This window comes from Phocoena sinus, chromosome 6, assembly GCF_008692025.1.
Source record: "Phocoena sinus isolate mPhoSin1 chromosome 6, mPhoSin1.pri, whole genome shotgun sequence".
NCBI lineage: Eukaryota > Metazoa > Chordata > Mammalia > Artiodactyla > Phocoenidae > Phocoena > Phocoena sinus.
In genome coordinates, this window is record NC_045768.1 from 109,188,577 (window position 1) to 109,216,163 (window position 27,587).

At 36.7% G+C, this 27,587-nt stretch overlaps 2 protein-coding genes across 2 annotated transcripts in view; one reads left to right on the forward strand and one right to left on the reverse strand.

The window, feature by feature from the left end:
- Nucleotides 1-321: 321 nt before the first annotated feature.
- CEP44 (centrosomal protein 44) lies at nucleotides 322-20,092 on the reverse strand. Its single transcript, XM_032635467.1, is given in 13 exon segments — nucleotides 322-1,280; nucleotides 2,060-2,097; nucleotides 2,344-2,468; nucleotides 4,911-4,986; nucleotides 5,474-5,680; nucleotides 6,868-7,029; nucleotides 9,080-9,184; nucleotides 9,186-9,203; nucleotides 9,584-9,730; nucleotides 10,933-11,080; nucleotides 13,672-13,810; nucleotides 18,230-18,338; nucleotides 19,764-20,092. Coding segments are annotated over 11 exon segments (1,158 nt in total). The 5' UTR covers nucleotides 13,761-13,810; nucleotides 18,230-18,338; nucleotides 19,764-20,092; the 3' UTR covers nucleotides 322-1,237.
- Nucleotides 20,093-20,241: 149 nt separating this feature from the next.
- FBXO8 (F-box protein 8) overlaps nucleotides 20,242-27,587 on the forward strand; it is a 39,095-nt gene continuing 31,749 nt past the window's right edge. Inside the window, exon 1 of the mRNA XM_032635468.1 lies at nucleotides 20,242-20,507. The gene's annotated coding sequence lies outside the window, so the exon portion shown is untranslated. The remainder of the gene's footprint in view (nucleotides 20,508-27,587) is intronic.

The window sequence follows — 27,587 nt, forward strand, 5'->3', positions numbered from 1 at the left end:
GAATTGAGTTTTTTCAAAAGGGAAAATATGATCCTATGTTTTACAGGCAAATCACATATCTCAATAAAAGTAAAATACTGGCATGTAAACCACAAGGTGGTGCTACAATTCCATGCTGATGCTGAATTTTTAGAAGTTTAATTGACAAAGTAGTTTCTTTTATAATCTCGATTCATAATTTTTTACAATCGAAAAAATTAAGCTAATTGGATTCATTAATTCTAGAAATATTTACTGAAACTACTAAATTCAAAGTTGTATGCTAACTTCAAAAGTTCATAATTTTAAAGTATGATGACTACACATGTACCTGTAGTAGAATATTAAAAATGCCTTCTTAAAAGTTATCTCTACTTAGAATTTTAACTTACTATTAATGTTCCATAGGTGACAAATATCAAATTACATTTATATAAGCACAGGAATAAATAAGAGAATTTATCTAGTATTTTAAAATGAATTTCATTTTTCTTTTAATTTAACTTCCTCTAGGACTTTTTTCTCTCTCTAGAAAGATATATAACTTCCCATCATTTAAAAAAACAAGAAACAAAAAAAACCCTCACTGTGTAACTTGTAATACAGGAATGGCCACCATCTGGGTCTGAGCTGCTGCCCTTAAAATGTGTTACAGAGTAGAGCACTAAAATACCCGGCACATCTTCACCATTGTCCAACCTGCTTTCAAATACAAAAGGAGAACCATGCCTAACTTCCTCAACGTTAACTGAAAGCGTGTTGCTGCCTTTTGACTGAGCGTGAAATAGCTGTATTTTTGTTGTATTTCAATCTCAATGAGCATATTTAACTTTTCATTGCAAGGTATTCGTCAGTACAGATGGCAAGATGGCATGTATGAGAGCCTCCTGGGGACAACATGCAAGTCCCAGGTGGAGTGTTTCCAACAGGATGTAAACCATGGTCCTCAAGCCTGTACTTTAAAAAACTACTTAGCACGCTGCCAACAAATGTCAACACAAAAATACAGTGCTGGAATGACTTCACGCTGTAAAAGAAATGTACTGGCACCTAAGCTTTCCTAAGAATAGTAAAACTGTAAAGCGGTATAAGCACAGCACAAAAATATTTAAGTATTTATTCAACATTGAATGAAAAAGCTAATATACCAAATGGAATTCAAATTCTCATAAAAATATTACAGTATATTAAAACTGTATAGAGAACTGTATGTACAGGAGCCAAAGTCCTAGAGAGGTTCATGCAGAAAATTCTATAATTAGTGATTTGGACATTTCAGTAACTCTGCAGTTTCTTCAAACCTGGAATATAATACATAAATAATACATTAAGTAAATAACAAATTCATAGTGAGGCATAGGAACTAGGTTGCTGCAGTTATGCTTTTGAGCCTTAAATAAATTTCAGTGATTATTTATAGGTAGTTACTGTTAATAAGTATACTATGGCCAGAAGGGGAGGAAAAACAACTGGAGTCAATTATGTGTCTTTAATTCTTGAAGCATAAGTTATTTCGGCGCATCTCAATTTCCAAAAAAAAAAATATATATATAGTTTTTTAAAGTAGTAGGCTACATGATAATCTTACACAATCTCATTTCATATTTTCTTTCAACTGTTCTTTAAAAAAATCATGTAATTTCATATTTGTACTAGATAAAAGTATCACATTTAGTACTACCATACCAACAATTTTCTGAAAAGGACTAGCAATACTTTCGCAATACTTAAAATGTCTCCAAACCATCCATCTACATACACAATTTAATATTTTGATAAAGTAGTTATCAAAAATAGATAACTTCTTGATTATCAACCAAAAACATCACTGCACTCTTTAACCTCCAATTAATTCCATTAACAATGTTTTACATCACTTGTTGGAAACAAAAACAGTGACTTATCTCACAAACGCATAACTGGAGGTGGATTTATTATCCACTGGAGTATTGAAGGAAATTCCACACCTGATTGAGAGACCTTCAAGGTTTGAAACACACATGCACATTCTTTATATATCGTAATCCAACACAATTCCCTATAGAGAAATGAATTTCTGTTGCCCCTTTCTGTTACTTACATTTTTTTCATCCTTTCCATTTTCTGGATTGTTGTTTCCTTTAATTTAAAAGCAACAAATTTAGGCCATTTCTCAAAGTAAACCATAATCAAAGATGGACCGTGAACACATAAAACACAGTCTAAAACATTGCATTAAGTACCGTTTATTTATCACAAAGAATTTTTATGAGATTAAGATTTACAGTTTCACTATTTTTCTTGCCCATGGCTGCTGCAACTAAATCTAATGCTTGCTTGCTCTCCTGACCTTACAGAGGAAATCACCTAAGTAGTTCTTCTTACCTCAGAAATCTCTTTCAAACCACAGTAATTAATAGTTGAGGTTCTGGGAGTTGAATCGGATGATACCATACTATAACCAGAGGACAAAGGAATATTTGCTTGCCTTTCCTCTTTGCTTTTTCTATCTGTGGAGAAATTAATTTTTAGGTTACCTTTTCCTTTCATAGTAGAGTCAAATATCTAAAATTTTATGTATAGAGGGAAGAAACATAAACCTCTCAATATAAAGTGCCTACTGGTATAGGTCTAGATGAGTTTTTAATATTCTTTTAGGATAATGACCTGCGTATGGAGATCTGGATGTTAAAAACTGGTCAATAAAGATCACAAAAAGTAACATTATCTTTATCATGATAGCAATCAATTGAATATACAGGTTAATGTATTTTTAAATAAGCTACTGATCCGTGTATATTCTTTTCTTAAAATGGTGGCAACTATTACTAAAACTGACTATATGTACTTCCTAAAAATCAGGAAACATTCTACCCTAAGTTGATATGTATGGGAAAAAATTGCTTAAAATTCAGGTTCACAGATTTATTACTCTAAAGAACTGAACAACTTTCCATTTCCAGTATCTGGATATTATTCAACAAAATGATGGCAAGTCTTTCCTACCATCAAATTGGATATAGAACATCAGAGATAAGTTCCTGTCCAACCAATCTCATAAGCCCTATGTTTTTAGTCATGGTACATTTGGCTGCAAAAACAAGGCCAAAAAAAAAAAAGAAATCAGGTACCCATTTAAACTGGTTTACATAGTTTAACCGTAAGCCTACACAGACAACCTCAATCAGGGAACAAAGTGTTAGCACATGAGGACTCTGGTCTCTCATGGAGCCACAGTCTCTCCTGTCTCCTTCTCTTGGCTGTTTGCTCCATTCCTCTACTTACTAATGGGCATGAACTTCACCAAAAGCATTCCCAACTAACATGATCCTCAGATCAGACTGGTGAACTGTCGCTCTCAACATCAAAAGGAATTCAAACCCTCTGCTTCCAGGTAGCATGGAGAGGTAAGGTGTAATGTGTCAGGCTTCATAAATTTGACTCAACTGATCAGGGTCAGATTATACATTTTTTGAGACTAGATATTCAAATCATTCATAATCTATAATCCATTTCAGATAGTGGTCTATCTGCTCATCACTCTTAAGTCCTAGCATAGGACTAATGTGTTAAAAGTATGTTCTGTAACCTGTTATTTAAAAAGTACTAAGCCCAAACAGGTGAAATCGAACTTGGAAAAGGCAATGTTTTGCAAATAGCAGACTTCAGCATTCTTTCAATGCATAAAAATTTGATTTCTACCATATACAGATAGATACTGGTGACAGAAGCACAGACGTTATATTAGACAGACCGTAAGATAAAGTTCTTGCTCTCAAGGATCTTAGAGTTGAGCTTTGAAATTTGTTGAGTAATGAATGAAGGATAAATGGAAAAAAGTCAACTTCTACCAAATCTGAAATTTGTAGTCTATAATAAATCTACTGCCAGAAGCAGCATCTCAAATAATTTTATTTAATGCATCTCAAATAATTTTATTTAATAACCTAATTATTGAACTTGTTTTCTGTGCAATGAAACTGGCACGTGCACTGAATATGTAGTGTTGAAGAGAAAACATCAAAGCTAGTTTGCCTCTTTTCAAACACGTCCCATCATTCAACAGCTGTATGGCCTTTGGCAGTTATTTAATCTCTCTTCCTCTGTAAAATATGGGTTATAATAGCACTTATCTTGCTTTGAGAATTAAATGTTTTACTATCGCAGTTGGAACAGTGCAGGCCTGTAGTTACCACTACAATGTGTTGTTGTTAAATTGTTATACACATAGTAGCTGAAAGACTTAATGAGGTTAAACACCCACAGATTAAAAAAGTTAGCTTCATTATGAATTCTCAGCTGGACAAAATATCTTTTCTGCAAATATGATTTAATTACAAACACGACAAAATTTAGACCTTTGTCTTTTCAAAAAGTGTAAGAATCAAAAAAATTAAAGCTTTAACTGAAAAGCCGCTCAGAAATCTTATCCCTGCTGCTCCGTCACGATGACAATGTCAGTAGCCTAGTGAGGTTAAGTGACACGGAGAAGATTTGTCCTAATTTTAGGTCCTTCTCATTTTATCACCATCAGTGAACTGCTGAAATGCAAGAGGTCTGTAACACTTTACAGGTTACTGACAAATGTGTTTTTTTTTCTCTTACATATATTATTTACATATGCAAAAGCTACTACTTAAGTTTAAATTAGAAACTTTGGAGGTCCATTTATTATTCTAAAGCACTTTGCAATTAAAAGAGTAAAACATCTCTAAAAGTTTGCAATTTTGTACACTGGAATTTATGCAACTACTACATGTAAGACATGTAAGTTGGCTTTTCTAGCAATCCTTGACTTATAGTCTGTAAGTTTGATATTTTCTTTGTTCTTAGGAGCTTTGCAATTTCTAAAAAAATAAGGTTTGAGGATAATTAAAATGACCAAATACTATAAAAACATTTTTGTGAAAACTCCTTACCATATCACCAATTCCAGTACGCCAAGAACTTACCCGGATTGAGATTATCCATGTCGCTACTAGAAGCACAGTCTTCACTCATCTCATTAAACTCTATATATTCATCATTCTGGAATGACATGGTTTAGTATTTAGAATAAAATAAAAAGATATGTTCTCATTTTTATGCTCTTACTGCTAAGCATAAAATATATAGATGACATAATAAATACTTACTTTTGATTATTTTATTTACAAGCAAAACATAAAATTCCTACTTATAAAAAATGATCTCTTAAATGTGGAAGGAGAGAGAAAACTTGAATCTACTAACTTTCTAGGAAGGAAAGACAGACTAGGACCAGAAATGACATAACTGTCTCTAAAAGCTCAGCTCACAAGTTTGTCAGATCATCTTATTTGATGAAGAGAAAAGCAATAGTCACAACAACCATCACCAAACAGGGTGTTCCTAAACAGGCCTTCATCCCAACTGAACACTTCCCATTACCTAAGTATTCTCTTATTTAACATTCCAAATAAGAGAATAATAATGAACAAAGGAATTACTTTATTGTATCTTGAGATATTCTATAAATGTAAAGGAAAGAAAATACCTTTTTAGATAAAAGCATTTCTGTTTCAAGAAGAGTGACACGACTTAGAAGATCAGCCCAGGTTTTTTCATTCACCATCACTTTCCCTTTCATTTTTTCTTCCAAAGATTCTAATCTACTTTCTATGCAAGTCAGTTTCTTCAGCTTTTCTTGGCATTCAGCAAGCATAGTCTGTAGTGCAATAATCTCAGGATTGACTTCTGTATCCTAAAATGATCAGAAAGATTAAAAATATTACACAGATTAAAATACCTGTAATTCAGTGTATTCCCATTTCCACGTGTTGTTTCAATAGTTACAGCAGGCAGGACAGCATGAGAGTTAAGAGCGCTACTTCTGGAGCAGGCACCTTGGACACTTAAACTAGCTCATGTGAGATGCCCGATGCCTCAATTTCCTTATCTAAAAAAAAGATGACAAGAGTGCCAACTTCATTTGGGTCTTGTAAGATTAAATGGATTAATTTGTATAAAGCTCTTAGAACAGTATCAGTTTGTATAATAAAACTATAAGTGACTAGCTTCTTTTAACTAGATCTAGCAGAAAGCTAAGAGGAAATGACCGAGAAATGAGATTGTTCCGTTTGCTATAAACGGGAAGTAAGCCTAATGGTCATCTGGTAGTTTTTTTTTTTGCGGTACGCGGGCCTCTCACTGTTGTGGCCTCTCCCGTTGCGGAGCACAGGCTCCGGACACACAGGCTCAGCGGCCATGGCTCACGGGCCTAGCCGCTCCGCGGCATGTGGGATCCTCCCAGACCGGGGCACGAACCCGTGTCCCCTGCATCGGCAGGCGGACTCTCAACCACTGCGCCACCAGGGGAGCCCCATCTGGTAGTTTTTAAATGCCAACTGTATACCAAGATGTACAGAAGTCACAAGACATAGAAGACGGACAGAAAAAGAAGTTTTAACAGAAGCAGTAGAGACGAGACACTATAATGGGGTCTGTGGCAATAAAGTAATAGCAACGATATTCCGAGAGAAAGAGAGCAAAAGACAGCAAGGGCCCCAAAAGGAAAATGAAAAGGTGGTAATGCACCATTTTTTTCCATTCATCAATATGGGGAAGAGGTGATAAAGAACCTTCACTAAACAAAGTAGTATATCTCTATCTCTCACCAGACTGTCAATTCCTTAAAGTCAAGTCCTATGTCTTATTCATCTTTGCATTACCCATGACATCTCTCCTAGTACCCTAAATATAAGCAGCAAATAATATCTTCTGAATTATATTCAGTAAGACTTATTGATTCTTAAGTAATGGTAACAAAGATAACATGTCACGATCAATAATTTAAAAGGCTAGAAACATTCCAAAGATTAGATGCGGAAATAATCACGTATATCAAAGCAAGAAATATTGGCATCTGTTAAAGAAGTCCCAGATTCTTACTTGCCGCTCACACTTAATTTCAGGAACCCGTAATTCAGGAATCTTTATTTCAGCAGCCTTTAAGTCACAAATATCAAATGCTTCATTAACATCTGTTACTGTATCTTCAGGAATGTTAGGACCACCTTCATTGTACAGGTGCCGGATCACCACAGCTTTCTTCTGCACAGAGAAAAACATGTCAGAGATGCTTCCCTGTTCTCCACAATTATTTTTAAACATACACGTAGTAATTTTTCAAAAGAAACATCCTATCTTCCATTTAAGATTTACAGAAGTTTAAATTACCACATATGCATATACCAAATATTACAAACTTATTATTTTAGGTGTGATGATACAATTGTGGTCATGATTTTTAAAAAGCATTCTTATATTTTACAAAAGTATTGAAATATTTATTCAGTGATGTCTGGGACTTGTTTCAAATGGTTTCAGGTTTGGGAGAAAAGATGTTGGGAAAAGTGGTTACAATTAAGAAGAAACAAGATTAGCAAAGAGTTGACAAATTGCTGAATCACAGAATGGATACTTCTGTACAGGTTTGAAATGTTCCATAAGAAGAAGTTATTTTTAAAAGGTTAACACACTATTCACATGTAGATAATCAAGAACTGGCTTTATGAGTAGGACTCATTACAATTTTTTTTTTGTATTAAACAAAACATAATAACTAAACAAATTAAATAATTTGTTATTTAATTTATTTAAATTAAATTATTATTTAAATAATAATTAAACAAAACATAAAACTGTCAATAACAATTCAAACTAAGGGAAAGTCCTGAGAGTAAAGGCACCAGGTCAAACCGCATTTACGTAGGACTCTTCTGCCTACTTCCTTTTCTACGGGCAATCCACGTATGAACATGAACTCAGCACATGTGACATAGAAGTCACAACTACCACCCCAGAGAAGGCACTGGGGAGGAGACAACTTGCTTCAGTATTGACTCAGTTTTTCATGTAAACAAAGGAATGCACTTACTACTTCAACTTTTCTAAACTGGAATACTTTTAATCACTATTCAAATTTCTGAGAATTAAGAATTTGATGTAATTTACAAAATTCTGATGGATAACAAAGGAAACTTTATCTTACGAAAATTAAAAAGTCTGATGTCTTCAAATTTTTTATCTTTCTTTGTTAGGACAATTTAGATCACCCCTCAGCCCCCATACTGAAATAGAAGATTGAAAAATGCATTCAGTTCTATCAACTCATACTTAGTCCTTACAGTGGACCTAATCCTGTGCTAAGCACAAGGAATATAAAAAAATCAGTGTAAGAAAATCCCTGTTTAGATAAATTCTAGTTGGGAAAGGATACAAGACACTTACATTCCTTTTCATATTGCCCTCATCACCTGGAGCAAAACAGGCATATTTTTTTTAAAAGTTACTGACATAAGAGCCTTTTTCTTACAGTTAAATGTCACTACTTTTTAAAATGGCATAAAGTATAAATATCTTCACAGATTCTGTTTATATAACTCATATTTTGAATTGGGGAAAAATAATTCCCTAGATTTTACTTCAGCCAAAAAATACTCACATTCCTTTATCTAATGACACATCGGTTATTCATCTGGTAGTCTATCTTTCAATCTCAAAGGGCTTGCCCAAGGTGGAAGACAGCTGAAAGTATATTTACCATTATAAAATAATATTTTGGCTTCATTTTCCCTTGGAGATGGAAAAACTATCCCTAAAGGCATTGGACTCATTCAGCTACAGGTGCTTGAAGCAGACAAGGGCAGGGAAGATATCTACCAACAAAGAGAAAATATTCAAAACACTACCCCAAAACCAGATTATAGATTTAAGGAACTATCAATCATTGGATAATTCACAGTCCTGGTATAGAAATATGAATGTACGTAAATCGTGACCTATCACTGTAAGTAAAGGGAGGGTCTTTAGGAAGACTAGATACGTAATTAAGTGCAAATGTTCATGATCGCAAGAGGCAGAATTAAAGATTAGAAATATAAAGAGAAAGGCTGTTCAGTTGTACGTTTCTACCCTCTTCTTATAACTTTAGGAATGTTCCCAGATAATATGTGATATGCACTGTTAAAAATCCTTACACTCTAATGTCTAAGCAGAATGTTTTACCAGATGCTAGTCAGAAAAGTGAACCTTATACGTTGGATTGACTAGGTAGGTAACTCTTAACACTACACGATGCATTCTCTTTGTATTTTCCCACCTTTCCCGAAGTCATAAACCTGCCAGTGACGTCAATGCCCACAGGTTCAGTTGATGTCTTCTCAGCGCTTGAACAAGGTTCTGACTTAGCAGAACTGATTTTTTTTTCTTTGTTGTGATGGAGCCTAAAAAAAGGTATTAAGATGTCATAAATTATGTGGGAAAGCGTGATGTATATATTAAATTCCTCTATCACTTAAATTTTCATATGAAATGTGACTGCCAAATAATGCCGAGTCTAATGAGACTACACGTCTCTTGAAAACTACAAAGTGATGGAAATGTATTATGTTTGAACTATTAGTTTAGGACTAGTAGCTCCAAGTCACAAATGTGCAAAAACAAGTCACTAGTATTTAAAGCAAACATCAGGCATTGTAAGGTTACCCAGACCTGTGAATAGTGCAGTAATTGCACTATGCATTAATTTGCTGACTAGGGTATTGACTTTTTAACATTAAAATATAGCAACTTAGCCTAAGTTAAAATCTATTAATAAAATTACCTTCTCAAGACCACTCAACTCCTTGTGCTTTTTCATCACACAATTCAAAATATCACATATAATTTGGATTTTCCATTCTGCAAATCCACTTTGGAGAAACTGCTTTTTCGTCAAGATTGGTTTATAATTAAATTGATCACGAAGAAGCTGTAAAGAGGAAACAGATCAATGAAATAATTGGGAGCAATTTCTTTCAAAAATCCAAAATTATAAATGACCACCTGGTCAGGGATATACTGCCATTTTTGAGAGGCGAGAGGGGAGGATTAAGCCATTATATATAGGGCACTAAAGAAACCTGTAGGGGTGCTGTGAGTCCTGACCAGGTAGGAGAACAGGTAGGAAACAGTTAGCTAGGGATGTACCAGAGGATAGATAGCTGTCCAGAGAGATGAAAAAAGATATAAAAAGTTCAAATATCCTCATAGGTACTAAAAAAAAAAAAAACTCCTTAGCTCGCTGAACAAGATTACTATAGCAGATATCAGAAAACCACAGTTCTATTTGTTTATAGAAATCATGACTTGATTTTTAGACAAGTTGGTAGGCTACTGAGTTTCGATTTCTCATGTATAAAATGAGAGATACAGATTAAACCAGCAATTTTCAAAACCTGCTCTGTGTGCTCTGTGGACCCTGGGATTTCCTAGAAGTGCCTCTCAGGCTTCCATGGAAGCTTTCTGGGGTGAGAGACAAAGAAAGGGAAGATTAAACAGAGACTATATTTAAAGGCTACCATTTCATCAAACTCTACCTGAAAAAGAAAAAAATCAAGATTTGATTTGATAAATGGGCTTTACTATTTTTTTAAAAAGGTTAAGAAAACCACAGTACGTGAGCAAAAATTAATGATACAAAGTAGGGTTCTGAAAAATCAAACATGAGATTAAGTTCAGGATACATATAGTACAAGTGCAGGTACTAGAGTAGATAATAAGACATGGTTTCAGACCTCAAGGAACACAAGTTGTTCCAACATAAGTTGTAGTCCCTTCTTATAAACAACTAAATTAACTCACAATTTTCTGAACCACAAACTTTACTCACTAAAACCACATTTCTCTCTAACTTCTGCCAGTATACCAAATTTTACTAAAATTTGATATAAAAAAGGCAAATGATAACCAATGACAATTACCAGTCCTCATATTCATTAGAGTATGACACATACAGCAAACTTGAATGGCATCTTGATTATAACAGGGACTGCATTTACAGGAGATAAACGCATCTGAAAATACTCTGTCAACTATGTATGTGGCATATATTTGAGTTATAATAACATTAATCTTAGGAAAAACCATTCAATGACTTCTAAAAGGAATTATTGTTTCATAAATTCAAAATACCTTGTAGACAGTATCTATGAAGCGTAAGTCATTCTTTGCTATGAGCTCTACATTGGAGTCCACCAGAAGTTCTGCTACATAAGGTGAATATGAGGTAAGGGAATAGCTGATGATGGGCAGAGAGGCTGCTGTGTCTCCCTTTACCAAACTGTTAGGAAAAACAGAAAAAGATTTTTAATAAGCTTAATGCCACGAAGTTGGATAATCAGGGAAATAAAAGAAATGCTGTCAAAAACTCATAATTTAACACAATAGCCATAATAATTAGGTGAGGCACAAGACCCTTTAGATTCCATCCCCTACTCTAAACCAGTATAGGCAAATTAACTATGAAACAAAAACTCTTTAGTACCAACAGTCTATTTACCACAGTATTTATTGATTTTCCAAAGCTTCGCCTTACTCGATCTAGCCCATTTTCTCACTACTAATAAAGCAAATGTACGGTCTTACAGTACACAAAGTAGGCTTTACAGTTTTGCAAACACTTCTCACATTACCTCACTTGCTCTTTATCACCAAAGCTGCAGAGGGAAAACATTAGGGAATTCTAAGTTACAGATGAGGAAAACAGGGCTGGAAAAGCTATCAACTGTGACCAGGCTGACCAGTTTACTATCTTCCCCTGACATCAGGCCCATTTGGAATCTACCTTATTAGCTTACGCTAATTCCTCCAGCCCAGAAAGGTATCCTACTCTTCTGTTATCTGTCATTCATTCTTTGTGAATCATCAGTCAAATCTCAAGCCTCCCGTGAAGCCATCTTTCTGATCCACAAGGATCTCTCTCAGAACGACTCCCCAGGTGTTCAGGATCTGACACCTGATGCTCTGCCTTGTACTGTTGTCTAACTGTCTCCACACACAGATCTTGTTTCTCAAGAAGTGCCTTCACTGATTCTCTCACAACAAGGCACAGAAAGTATTTGTTCAACTGATGCGATAATGTACTTACTTAGAACATTTGTTTTCCACAAAATTCAAACACATACATAAATCTCCCCATCCCTGCCCAATTTTTTTTCAATAAGGCAGAGAACAAATATGATAAGATTATATTTTGTTTTTTTGCAGGACAAGCATAAATTGTTTCTCTTTTATGTTCGTGGGTAAAATTATAATTTACCCAATGAGAAAACTGCTCTAGCAACCTTGTCTCTCTGTAAGACACTTCAAAACAGGAACTGAAAAAGTACTTTTTTAGAGCAAAATGTGTCCATTTTATCCACATTATGAATAGAAAACAGTCAGGTCTGCATTTAATACCTCTTAAGTTAAACAGTCTCAAAAATCTTGGTTACCTAGTTTCTAAGGACTTAGACTAGAAACAGTAAGAGAAACAGACATTATAAATTGACAGGCCAACACGAAAAACAGCAGATGTCAGGAAAAAATTTTAAAATGGCAAAAAGTATACAGAATCAAAATACGCGGAGTGTGTATCTGTACGTGTACGTGTGCATGTCGGATCGGGGAGCGCAACCTGAAGCAGCAGCAAGTAGCACTACCCATCTCAATAAACCCTGCAGACATTACTGTCTTATAAGATAATCTAAACTTGTTCTTAATGATACTCTTGGGTCAATAGAAAATTCAAATGTTTGAGTGCTGTATTCAGAAGACAGGAGAAATCATCAGTATATTTAGAATTATTCCTAACCAAAATGTCTGTTAAAATGTTAATACTTAAAGTGGGAAGAAGAAAACTTGGCTACTCAAACTGACTCAGCCCCTGCCAGTCTGGATAGTAGAGATTTCCCTGTTTTGAGGAACCAGTATATGACTGGTACACACTGTGGGAGCAGACTAGGGAATGCCTTCTGCTCCTCACATACGATGCTCGTAATAACAGTCATCAGAGCTAAACCTTCCTTAGTCTCCTCAGTATCCATTCACTTGCAGCCTTCTCTTGGTTAGCTTTCCCTAGTTTACAAGACTATCTAGGATTCTACTGGGTTAAACCAACCCAGTTTCCCTCACTTCTTGAACATATGCCTAATCTGGACTTGTCCCTCGACACGGTCATTGAATAAATGTCTAATTAGCTTCTAAGATGTGCCAGGCAGTTCTAGATGTGGGGGGCTGCAGTGAACTAAACAAAAAGCCCCAGATGTCAGGCTGCATTCTAGTGGGGGGGAAACATTTAACCAGTCAGCCATCCCAGGGAGGAAGAAAAAGAGGTATTAAACGATAAGAGGATGATGGGAGTACCGTATTAGGTTGGCAGAATTAGAGAAGAAATGTACCTTGTGACATTCTACAAAGGCGAGTAAGTCACACTTGGAAAGTGGAAACTAAAGCAAAAGGTTTAAGTGAGATAGCTTAATAACAATCTTCAAACATGGTATAAATTGTCATAAGAAATCTATTAACTAGACTCTCCCGGATCAAAAAGGAATACCACCCAACTCAGTGTGCAAGGGTGGTAAATTACAGAACTAATGAAATCCATTACACTTCCGTGAGATTAAACGTTGTATAGAGACCATACCTGATTCTAACAATATTGTGCTCCTACTTCTAAAAGTTGTTTTAAATCTCCTGAGTTGGAATTTGTCATTAATTCCTACTTAGAAACAAACTCCTGACTGCTTTCTAAAAGTCTCTTAGTCATTTCAAGGAAAAAATGTAAAGGACCCAGATAAAATCCAGATTTTTATTTAGATACTCCCCTCATGTCAAGCATTACCTCACATCATTACTGAAAATAATACAAAGAAGTTTGATATTGTAGCTCACCCTACACAATCCACCTCTCTAGGATAATTCAGCGAGCGAAGCACTTGTTCTAGGTTCCGTAAGCTTCTTTTTAAGTCACCTGTTGCCATTATTTAACATTCGATTCAGCTCCAGCTTTGGAAATTATCTAAATTTTCACCTAAAAAAAAAAATCCATGAAACACTGCTCAACTCTTTGTATCTTTGAAGCTTCTCTAATCTCTTTTGTTCAATCTCGTACACACTTACCATATTTATCTTAGCTATTTCTCCCCTAATTCATCTTCCCTACTGGTGTAGTAACGTCTTGTACCTTCCATATACTCCTGAATGTCAGGTGCACTTTTCCCCCCTCAATATTTTTTCACTAAAAAAATAAGTTTGCCTTATGTTCATCTTCTAACAGTGTGTCTGATATCATATGACACTCTCCCAAATACTTAATGGTACAACAAAGTACAATTTGGGAAGACACATCACCCTAAAATAATCTCCATCAATGAGTATTGTGGATGCTTATAAAGGGTACATAATAAAAATCAGTAAGAAATGGAGACAAAGAAATTTAGCACAGATTTGGTCAGTATTCCCAGGGTTCTGAACTTACATAGTTGTAAATCAGATCGTTTGCTTAAAAAAAAAAAATAGATAAGTTAAAACAAATTCAGGAATTCAGCTGGTTAAATATGGCAGCTGGTTAAATGCATGTTACCTTCATTCCCTTTTCTAAACACCACTAAAATGAAAGTAAATGATTAGAAACCATATATACTCATCAGGGTAAAGAAAACCAGAGGGGATTCCACATGACAAAGGATGCGTCAACAAAATTTTGGAAGATGGAAAATGGATGGATGGGTGATAACCAACCTAGCAGAGCAAAGGTAGGTCAATCCCATCCTCCTGTTTAGGAGGAAAGCCAACAACAGCAACAGGTTCAGAAATGAGGGGACCTGATACTTCTGAAAGGCTGAAGGGTAAGGCCATGGCCTTGAAATAAGAACGAATATTTGAAAGTCCGTATAAGAAGCTGCTAAACCCTAGACTTTTACTTTCCCTCTGCTTCCCCCTCCCGCCCCCCCCCCCCCAGACACATATAACTTGCTAAGCTATAGGCAACTACTCTGATTCCCCAGGTTTAGCAATGAGTTTTTAGAAAATATCAGCACAACCCATAAAAAAATTGACTTGGAATTCATTAAGATTAAACTTCTGTTCTACAAAATACACTGTTAAGAAAATGAAAAGACAGGCTGCAGTCAGAATATTCATAAAACACACACTGGATAAAAGACTTGTTTCCAAAGTATACAAAGAATTCTTAAATGTAAGAGTAAGAAAACAAACAAGCCAATTTAAAAATGGGCAAAATATCTGAAAATTTCATTAAAGAAGATACACAGATGGCAAGTAAGCATATAAGATGCTCAACATCGAAAGTCTTTAAGTAATTACAAATTTAAAAAATGATACCACTGCATATCTATCACAATGGTTAGAATCCAAAAAACTGACAGTACCAAATGCTTATGAGCATATGGAGCAACAGGAACTCTCATTTTTGGTGGGTGGGAATGCGAATCGCATAGCCATTTTGGAAGACAGTTTGGCAGACTCTTACAAGGCTAAATACCATACAATCAGCAATCGTGCTTAGAGTTATTTACCCAAGTGACTTGAAAATTTAATGCACATACAAGATCCTGCATGCAAATGTTTACAGCAGCTCTGCTCCTAATCACCCAAAACTGTAAGCAGTCAGGATGTCCTTCAATAGCCAAATGAGTTTAAAAAATTAACACATCCATACGACAGGACATTATTCAGCAATAAAGAAAGAGCTATGAAGCCACAAAAAGACCACGAATGAACCTTAATGCATATTGCTAAGTAAAAGGAACCAGTCTGAAAAGGGTACATATTGTTTGGTTTCCATTTTATGATATTCTGGAAAAGGCAAAACTGTAGAGACAATAAAAACTACAGAGACCACGGCTGCAAGGATTCAAAGGTAAGAGGGAGGGTCACATACAGGTAATGTGCAAAGCTACCTCACAGAGGGGGTGGATGGAAAAGCTGCTAAGTAACTTTGGGAATGAGTGGAGCCTGTGAGACTAAAGGCAAAATGAGCTGCACAGAAACACTGTACTCCAGTGTATAAAGTTGTTTCCCGTGTACATATGAGTTAATTCCACATATATGCTGGAATTGAACAGTTAAGCAAATGGATGGCTAAATAGTAGAAGCCAGGATTCGCACTGCTGGAGTGGGAATTTACAGATAAGCAAGGGGACGAGATTGGAATGAGCCACGCCTCATGGTTTAGTTAGACATGCAAGTATGAACTCATGTTTAGCTTAGTATAGATGCAGAATATGTGTAATGCTGGATTCCTGGAGAAATGGCCAATTCTAGGACTGGGTCAGGAAATATATGAGATGAGCCTGAGGCATTATATAATTCTAGAAAGTAAGAAATTACACACAAAACAAACAAACCAATCCCACACGTATGTCATAGGGACACAGGAACCAAATGAAACAGCTTCCAGTGGTCAAAGCTGAAACAACAACAAACTCAGGCATTTGATAAAATTCAACATTTAGGATATAATTCTTAGGACGTTAGGAATAGAAGGGAACTGCCTGCAGTTATCTGCAGGATACCTACAAAAAATTTACTGCAAACATCATATGTAAAGGTGAAATACTGAAAGCTTTCTTCCTGAGACTGGGAAAAGGCAAGCTTATCCACTCTCACCATTTCTATTCAATACTGTACTAGAGGTCTTAGACAGTACAAAAATACAAGAAAAAGAAATAAAAGGAATAACGACTAAAAAGGAAGAAATAAAAATGTCATTAGTCACAGACAACATAATTGTATTTGAAAAAATCCAAAAGAAATCAAATGGATTTAGCACGGCTGCTGGATAGCAGGCCAATATACAAGTATCAATTGTTATTTCTCTGTACTACCCAAATAGTTTCTAAATTATGTTTAAATATGTTAAAAAATATATGTGTAAATAATTCACTAGCCTCCAATATCATAAACATGTGAATAAATCTAAAACGGATCTGTGAGACCTCAAAACAAAAAATCCAGAAAACTTCACTGAGATAAATTAAAGAAGCCCTAAATAAGAGGTCTACATCTTGAGCAAGGATTTAAAGACTCAGTAAGTCGATCCATAATTCAATGTATTCCCTCCATGCCATCCCTCCCCAAAACTCCCTGCAGTTTTTTAAAGGTGGAAATTGACAAGCCGATTCCAAAATTTGCATAGATATGCAAAAGATAAACAATAAATAACACAATGCTGAAGAAGATCAAAATTGGAAAATTCAACCACTGGATAGTGAGACTCAGTATAAAGTTAAATTTAGAATTATTGAAAATATCTACAAACAGAACAATGGAATGGAATAACGTACAGAAATAGACCATGCATACGATGACACTAGACTTATGACAAAGTTGATGCAGAGTAGCACTGGAAAATGGATGGTCTTTTTCAATAAATGGTACTGTGTCAACTGAATATCCAAATGGGATAAATAAATCCTGACCCCTTGATGTAAAGGGCACCTCACATCCTTCATAATTAATTCCAGGTATGTTGTTGAAGATCTACATGTAAAATGTAAGACAAATAGAAAAATAGGTCACTGACATTAAAAACAAACAGAACAACACATAAATCAGGTGAAGTAGAGTGAGTACGGTCATTTCCCCCTAGTCAACATCCCAGCAGCTGCCTAGGATACAAATCACCTTCTTACACACCTTCCCTATATCTACACATAACCAGAGGTGGGCTAGCAATTCCCCAAATCCTAAATTTAGTAAGCTTTCTATTTTAAGCCACTGGCCACCCAGCTCTGTACCCTTTCCTCCTCTTAAAGAACATAGAATATTCCTGTTCCAAGCTTCCTCTCCTTTATCAAAATGGTAAAGAACACGTTATTGAATATACTTTTAAATGCTCACACGTGGGTTTTAGTCAATATTTTTCAGCCAACCAATTACTTCAACTAAACACATTTTTAGGCAGAGGGAATTTCAAGTAGTGTCAAATGGGAGGGAACTAGAGAAAAGAGGAAGTGATCCTAAAAATCACATTCTACAATATATTGGCCAAGAAGGGTAAACCTTCTTTAACATCTTTTAGGATGACTGGGGGATTTATGTGCATATGGAAGCGGTTGAAGATGACTTCCCAAGACCAGTCATATTTTCCTGGGAAAGACAAAGTGGGAACTAATCTGGCTGTTGAATGCAAAAAAATATATATTCTTGGGTGTTGCCCTGGCCAATATAGTAGGTGTTAGCTCGTTTTAAGTTCCAGACCCACGTATCGTAACACAATTCTTCTAGGGGGACCTTTTCTCCTAAGACATTCTATAATTTTAATATAAATTTTATCTCTTCCCACAGACTTCCTTTAATCCTTTCAGATGTATGTTCCATCTTTGCGGTACATGGAATTTTTGTCTTATTTAACACTTTAAGGTATCTTCCGTCCTTCCTTTCTCTGAAGTCCTGTAAACATATACCAATGTCTCATTATTTCTACCTTTGGTAATGGAATTTCTGACAACAAAGTATGTCCCTGGAACACATCCTCTTCAGTACCAGCAGAATAAATATTTTGAAGAAGAGTAAGATACAGGTACAGCTGGGATCTGCAGGTGAAAGAGATAAGTGATAAACAGGATAGAAAAAACAAAGGGGTTAAAACATTTTTGAGTATTATAGAAAAAAATTACAGCTACTGCTCTACACTTTCATGAAAGGCTTTACTTTTCTATTATAAAACTGAAAAAAACCCTAGAAATTAAGACATTAAAAAAAAAGCCAATTTAGGACTTGTGCACATTTAAACATAGTAGTTTCAGACATGAAAAGTAACTTTTTAAGAAATCGCTTAACATTTTCGCTTTATAACCCTTATAAAAGAAATTAAAAGACAAAAGCATATATCACTCAGCTTGTAGCACAGATTCAACCATTAAGATGGTCTCATATTGCTTCCTAGCTTCCTCCAGAGAGTTCTCTGCTACTAGTTAGGTCTGCCCCACTGAATTTATTACAGGAGACATTGTGGAAATGGTATAAAATAGCATTTTAAGATTTTTAATCTAGTTGAATCTCACCGTTGTTAGAGGTCATTAAATGATGCCTCCAATGGAATGCCATTGAACTCAGTGATTTTTGTCAGAATGAAGCAACTACACCGACTGGTGTAAAGATGACGGTCGAGGGCTAAGAGTTTGTGACAGCTCATAACGCTAAATATTATCTATCAAAAATAGAGGAGAGGGCTTCCCTGGTGGCGCGGTGGTTGAGAGTCTGCCTGCCGATGCAGGGGTCACGGGTTCGTGCCCCGGTCCGGGAAGACCCCACATGCTGCAGAGCGGCTGGGCCCGTGAGCCATGGCCGCTGAGCCTGCGCGTCCGGAGCCTGTGCTCCGCAACGGGAGAGGCCACAACAGTGAGAGGCCCGCGTACAGCAAAAAAAAAAAAAAAAAAAAAAGAGGAGAAAATTGGGGAAAACGGGGAGTAAGGGTCAAGTATATAACTCTGTAGGATTGCTGTGTTCATATATAAAACCGTTAAAAGGTTTGTGGATAATTTTAGAAAAACAGTCTACTACAGCCCTAATTCCGGAATCCAAATTTCAAGATTGATTTTTTTTTCTTACGGTAAGGGAAAAAAGCGGAGAAGAAACACTGAAACACTAGGGAAATGTAAAGCAAGGAAAACATCAACTATTCTCAGCTCTTCCTTCTCATCAGTATTTCCGAGGAGCCGGACTGCCCCTCAGCTCAGAGGCTCCAACAGCAAGAATCGGTCCGTCTAGGACTTCCCACCCTAAGTTACAACCTGATCTGAGAATATGAGCTCTTCCCATTTCTTCGTTATCAAAAGGATATCCCAGTCGGGTTCATGGGCAAGGCACGTCTAGCGCTCTCCTCCCTTGCACTTGATTTAAAAGGATGAAAAGGCAGCCCTGGTCACTCGCCCCAGCCAGGGCCTCGGTTAGGGCAGCAGAGAGAGGCGACCCCGGCCCATCCCGGGGCGCAGCCCCGCCTGCACCCCCGCGCTCACCCAGCAGCGGCCGAGCAAAGAACGGGCTCCAAAGGCCTCCGGCCCCGCACAACGGGCAGAGGAGGTGGTAGCATGTGCAATCCCAGAGCCCCAGGAGCCCAGCCTCCAGCAACGACTCCCTGCGGCCCGACGCCGATGCCGGGACGCGCTTCTCCCGCCGACCGTTTGTATTCTGAGCAGCGGGTGGAAGCCCGCCACGCACCGCGGCAGGACCTTCCAAGCTGCCGGCGCCCCTGCGCTCCTGGATTCCCCGCTGCAGATTCCACAGCACGTTCGTACAGAGCCCTGGAAAGACTGACCCTGCCGAGAGTCTTTTCTACGTCCAGTCCGATCCCAAGGTGCAGATTCGAAGTCTGCCCGGTTCTGAGGCTCACAGGGGCTCGGACTGCGAAGTGAGAGGACCGGGACTCTGTGGCGAATCGTAGATCGAGGGGATAAAAATACTTCTTCTTGAAGCGCCCCCGAATACGGACGTCACTTCCGGCAACAATAGGAAACGTCAAAACTCGGAGAGTCGGCCGCTCAGGCTGCTGCAGCCTGGGGCACGCTGAGTTCGGAGGGATCAGGTGCTGTTTCTGGGATTCTCCCCGACCTCACCTCCACCAGCGTGAACAAATAAAGTTTGAACCGGCTTCTCCATGGCCTGGGCACCCCTTCCCGGCTGAACCATTTTCTTTTTGGCTGAAAGCCCCCGCCGAGAGGCCGATTCGTCGCGGCGGCGGTGGGGAATCGCAGGTCGCTCAGGTAAGGGTGTCCTCCTAGATATTTCAGAGTTCTTGCCTCTCTTCCCTGTACACCCCTACTTTTTCTTCTCGGAAATGATGACCATCGGTGCTCCAGTTTGGCAGAAACTTGCCAACCAGCGAGACTTTGGAGCCAATGGCTGTGCGAAGCACCTTGAGTGACAGCGGTGTTGGCTAATTAAAACGAGGAATCCGTGTCAGGAGGCGGGAGTAGGTGTGCTCCTTGTGTTCCTGGGTCACTGGGGACCCCTAGGTCAGCTTGGGACCCCAGGTAGGACCCCGGCTTCACTCTGAAATAAAGCCGGGAAACAGCAGAGGGTTACGCTCTTCTAGCCCAGGTGTTGCGTTCCAAGTAGAATGTGTTTTTGGTGCATAGGCAGAGTTTTTGGCTCTTAACATACTTTTTTACAGTAACGTGAATGCAAAACATATCCAGTTAAGGTCACGATGGATTGCCAGTTGCTTCAGCCGTTAAACTTTGGTTATAAACTCGGCAGATTCTTAACTTGTCTCTTGCTTGTTTCTCTGTGACTAGGTTCTAGTTTCTTATATGGTGGGTGCTCACTTTATTATTAAAATTGGGTGAAATCACAATGGATCCCAATCCTCAGTCGTTTAAGGGTTTTGTTTATTTTTAGGTTCTGTATGTATTTAGTAATTTAATAATTGAATCTACTTCTTTTAACAAGTGGAGTCTTATTTTCAAGGATCCCAGGTATTTCCATATCAATAGATTATGACCTTTATTATTGCAAAGTGAAGCTAATTTATGTTTTCCATTTCAGCTTTACATATATTTTTTTAATGTTGCAGCTGGTGACCATATTTCTGGGGTAGGGAGAATTTTTACCCCCTACGAAAATGGTTCACAAACTTGAGCAGATATCAGAATTAAGAATAAATTTTATTCTCTTTTCGGGTTGAGTAGGAAACTCGCCATTTTTATCCAGTTAACTTGACAGTTTGTCTGAGATACTGTATACAGTATGGCAGCTGACTTTCGCTCAAGTGAGCAATCCAAGAGAGAGCACCCAAGACTCTCTCTAGTCTTCTGTAAGCTAATCTCAGAAGTGGCATCCCATCACTACTGCCATATTCTGTTGATAGGAGTCAATAAATCCAACTCAGTCACTGTGGAGAGGATTACACAAGGGCGTGAGTCCCAAGACGCAAGGGCCTATGGGAGCCATTTAGAGGCGACCTAACACAGACACCCTGGCTAATAACTTTTAGGAGTTAATAGATAGAAATAACTGAGCAAAAATAGGCCTGATTGTAATGAAATAGACAAACTTATACATGGATTTTATTTCTTGGAAAGTTGTTTTTTTTTTCCTGGGGGGGTTGTCTTTTTTTTTTTTCTGCTAAATGCCTGAAGAGAGGCTTATTATTTTTCTTGGAAGGCTTTGCTTGAGGAATGACATGTGTGAGAGGAAAGTTTGTGTTTTTAAGGTGTACGTGAACAGAGCATATCACAACTGGAGACTGTGTATTCCTTACCCATTGCCATTTTATATGGTTTGAAAATGGTTTCAAAATAAACATGAGCAAAGATAGCTTTAAAGGTGGAAAGAAGTTAGGAAAGGCTAGAGGTAAGCCTTTCTAGTGTAGAAAGAATGTGGCAGTCTCTATGTTGGTATGAGAGCAAACGGGTGGGAGAGGTCTGTCTGAGAACAGAAATGTGTTTGTGTGTTTGTTTTTAAGCATTATTAGATGTCAGGTACCACCTTCTTTCAGCATTACCTGGGCGCATATCACCAGCACAGCTTTTGTCAGTGAACCAAATGAGCTTATTGGAAATGAAAGGTATGGGCTTCCGGGTTTATTGTGACACCTGTTTTGCCTTGACCCACGTAACATTGCCTATGCTTCTTCCAGGTTGTGAAAGATGTTGTCATCTTTTATACCTCAGGTGCTTAACGCCAGCCCGACTGTGTCAATCCTCAATTGTAGATTTGGCTTTTTAAATAGGTACTCCCTATCAGGTTAACATAGTTGATTTATAGTAGGTTACAACCAATTAATTAGTGTAGTTTTGGGTCCTTAGATGTCTGCTAAATTTAGTTTTGGCCCCTTAGATGTCTGCCAGATTTTAAACAGGTGCTTGCTAAAATAACACAGTTGAAATACTTCATTCACAAAATATCTTATGGTAATAACTAGATAAGCTGAACCATGTCTTGTAATTTATTACACTTATTATCAGTTTAATAGGGAATGTTTTGTGTGTTTATTGTGCTTAGAATTGCATAAATTAAAAGATAGTTATTTTCCTTATTTCACGATACAAAAACATGAATTACCAAGAAATTACCTTTTCTTTGATCACAAAGCATTGAAATTAGTCATTCAAATTTATGATTTTATCATTCATTACTTAACCAACTGCTATGTATTGATACAACCTCTTTTTTTCCTACATTGATTCAGATTTGGAAACTGAGGCTAATCCATTGGCTGACCTATGATAATGTGTCAAAATCATTAACATGAAGTCTATGAATTATACATTAACTCACGTTGCATTTCCATTGAATTATTTTACTTACTATTTTAAAACAACTTTAATGAAATACATCCACTTCTAGAAATTTATGTTCTCCATTTCTTTATTTTTTTCTCGTGGTTTTGTTTTACTGACATTTATTGACATAGATTCTCCAGTGAAACTTGAATGAGTTTATATTCTATTTAGGGCAAGTGCTTTTGTGATGTAGATAGAGATGAGAAAAGATATTTGCTTTCAAGTTTAGGCTGTTTGGGAATTTAGCTCTGTGATCAGCAGTTTGTGTATTCTGCAAGAGCAGATTGCAGGGGATTTCATAAGCTATTTGAAAGAAGGAACAAGATTTTAGCAAGTGAGCCATGCTTGGAGAGCCCCTATCTGCTCATCCTGAGCAGTGATTTGTAGAAGTCATGGACATGGGGGGAAAGAGATGGAAAGGACAGGTGCTAAATACACATACACAGGCACACATACGTCCATCTCCATCACCTCTTCCTTTTATTTTAATTTTTTAGGATTTTCTCATTTTTATAGGATCATAGAATTTTATAGCAAAAAGAGAACTTAGGGATCATCAAGTTCAAAACCCGCTTTTTACTGGTGAGGAAAGTGAGGCTTTAAGTATTGTGCCCTCTACTCACAACTAGTTGAAGGAGCCTGAATCAAGCTCATGTTTTGTGTCAGTCTGTTTTCATTGTTAGACGTTTTCTCATCTCACTTCTGACTTTCTTATTGGCTCCTGTCAATATTTATTTTATGTTAATACCTTGTCTTATTTGTGTAAAAGCAATTCAGTGAGAATTACAGTTTTTGTTTTGTTTTCCCATTTTTTTTATTATGGTGAAATATACATAACATAAAATTTACCATCTTAGCTTTTTTTTTTAATTTTTTGCAGTACGTGGGCCTCTCACTGTTCTGGCCTCTCCCTTTGCGAAGGGGCCCAGCCGCTCCGCGGCATGTGGGATCTTCCCGGACTAGGGCACGAACCCGTGTCCCCTGCATCGGCAGGCGGACTCTCAACCACTGCGCCACCAGGGAAGCCCCATCTTAACCATTTTTAAGTGTACAGTTCAGTAGCATTAATAAACACATCGTTTTGTTTTTTAATTCCCCAACTCTCATAGGAATGGCTTTGCAGTCAGTGGGCATGGAGTGTGGTGTGCCATGAGGAGGTAGGTTGGGATGTGCTGCCATGACCACTGCTGATTGCAGTTGGGTTGAGTAAAGAGTGCAGTTAAAGAATCAGTGTAATTAAAAATAATGCCAGTGAGAAATTCAATAAATTTATTTTATTTGAAAGTTAAAACAGACAGTGGAACATCTCTTGCAAAAGAAGCTGAAGAAATAAGTGAAATTAAATAAGCCCCCAATTCTCTGCTTTTTGGTTACATTTTAAATGACATCTTAATGTTTACATTTGTTTAAATACCATTTGGTAACACTCATTACAGAATCAAAGAACAGGAAAAAACCTTCAGAAAACAAAGTAATATTGTAAATCTTTTTCGAATTAAAATAAAAACCTACAATGGTATGCTTTTTAGTAGCAAAAACTGCTCTTGCAGGACCAGATCTTTAAATTTAATGACTGTTTTTTTTTGTTTTGTTTTGTTTTTTTATGTTTTTAATGTACCCTGTGACCTCTTAGTACTTAGCTATTTCCCTTTTCTCCTGAAAAAGGCCTCCTTGTGGACTTACCCTTCCTTCATTTCTCTACAGTTGTTGCCTTTCAGTGTTAGAAGTGTGATTGGTTATCAGGTTTTTTTCTTTTCTTTTTTTCCCCTCTACTCAGTCTGTTCTAAACTACTTTGGTGGTCTGCTCTTTTGGAAGTAGAGAAGTAAATGTTGGGCTGCCAATTTGGTTATATATGTATAAAATATTTTCTCATAGAATCTCCCATGTTCTTATGCCTTTGAGTAATATCACATGATAACACTTAAAAAGATTTTTAAAACCTAAAGTAACCAAAAATCTAGTTGTTACTTTCTCATTGGAAAAAAATTGAAAATCTCTAAGAAGATATAAATGAGTGAATTTCCTCATCTTTAAGGCAATAGAATTTGCATGTTAGAGATAATTCTTTTGGTACACATTTTAGATCTTTATCTGAGATAGGAAATTTCTTATTTGTAAACCCCACTATTTAGACACTTAAGAAATATTGAAAAAAACTAACCATTTATAATGAGTGTTTAAAGTAGCTCATTCATGTCACTCATAAAGTAGCTCATTCATGTTAAACCCGTGATTTAACACTGCTTGCTCAGGAAGAGACTTTATGGAATCTCGTTTGCTTCAGACAAAAGTGTTTAAAGCAGAATGCTTTCCTGAGACCTCCAGGCTGCTTTGTGTTCTTCCCATCTTCCACTGCGTGTCATCCATCCATCTAAATGGTGCATAATCCATTCTTTATTACATATATTTGTTTCCACAGCATGTGCTATTTGAATGCTTAGTGCCATAAAATTGCTAAAAGCAGTGGTACAGTGTGTTCTTTTAGAATAGTACTTTATTTGATGTTTAACTTGTTACATAGGGATGTTTTGATTAAAGCTGTTTAATATATTTTAAAGATAATTTTATATTAGATATACCAACAGGTATTAATAAAGTAATCTCTATCATTCTTTTGTGGAAATACTCTACTCTTTTGAAAAGAGAACAAGACATTACAATAACAGAAAAGTATTGTTCTCATAAACGTTAATAATTAACTTGATAGAGTTCTTGGTAATTAATCTAATCTATGCTGCGTCCTAAGTGGAAGTGCCTTTGTGCTATGTTACAACAGATTTGTTTAGACTACCACTGTATTTCTTTTTTAAAAAATGAGAAAAGTGCATCCAAAATATGTCAGAAAAATATAGCTGTTTCTCAGATTTTTGCATTAGAAAAAAGGAAATGAGTCAGGGCGTACATACTGCTTTGCCAATTAAAAGATGCTTTTATATATGTTATCTCAGTTAAGGCTTATAGCAGTCCTGTAAAATAGATAGGAGTGATTTCCCCTATTTTGTAGGTAACCGAAGATCAGAAACCTCGTTTGAAATATCTAAGGTCATACAGCATATGGCATAACTGGAACTCCAACTTTAAATTCACTCTCCAAAGTAGCAGTGTCAAGAAAACCTACACATTTCTCTCAAGCACACATCATAGAGCCCACATTCTCTAGTCTCAGCATAATAAAGCTAGATATTAATTTTAAAAACCAAAAGGCCTAAATACTTAGATTAAAAAATACAGACTTCTAAATTATCCGGTCAATGTGTAAAAAAAGTACTATTATTATTGTCGCTGTTATTTTCATAGAAACAAGGATATCTAAGTAGTAAGGAGATTAAACAACTTACTGATTTTTAAAATATTTTTACCAAATTGGATCATTATTCCCACAAATCAGAAATATTATAAAATTGGAATTGAAGCAATCCAAATTAAATCACATTAGTTTATGTACTTTGATTTTTAATGAGTAGTTAAACCAATTTTCTTTAATGTATTTTGCATTTATGCTGGGTTTTTTTTTATTAGACCAAGTAACAGGCACACATCAGTCCTTTTGCATTTATACTGTTACTCCATTATTGATACTTCCTAGGTAAATAGTCAAAACATTATTATAGATCTGTATCCTTAAGTATTCGTATTCCTTGATTCTGTCTTCTTTTAATCTATACAGTACATTCCACGAAGTCAGAGGTGATTCATAGGTCATAGATTTTTAATAATTAGTTGGGTATCCTTAAATCTAAAATAGTTACTATTTGTCACAGACACTAGGCTTGCTGTGTCCTTGGTCACCTTCTTTAGAGTGTTTATTAGAGTCTCTAGTTCTTTGAAAAACTATATTATGGTATCATTTACCGTAAAATTCACCCATTTACCGTAAAATTCACCCATTTTAAGTGTACAATACTCTGTCCTTTTTTTTTTCCAGTTAATTGTAGATACACATGCAGTTGCAAGAAATATACCAAGAGATCTCTTGTACACTTTGCCTAGTTTCCCTAGGCAGTGACATATTGCATAACCATTATATACTATCACAACCAGGATATTGACATTAATACATTGCACCTATCTTATTCAGAATTCCCCAGTTTATTTTTGCTCAAATGTGTATCTGTGTGTATGAGATTCTGCACAGATTCACATATCCAGCACCACAGTCAAGACACTGAACAGTTCAAACACCACCGGGATCCCTGGTGCTGCCCTTTTATAACTACACCCACCTCCCTCCTGGGTAATGATGCTGAACGTCTATCATGTGATTGTGTACCATTTGTATGTCCTCTTTGGCGAAATATCTGTTCATGTCTTATGTCCAATTTTTCTTTTTTAACATCTTTATTGGAGTATAATTGCTTTACAATGGTATGTTAGTTTCTGCTGTATAGCAAAGTGAATCAGTTATACATATACATATATCCGCATATCTCTTCCCTCTTGCGTCTCCCTCCCTCCCTCCCTATCCCACCCCTCTAGGTGGACACAAAGCACAGAGCTGATCTCCCTGTGCTACGCAGGTGCTTCCCACTAGCTATCTACCTTACGTTTGGTAGTGT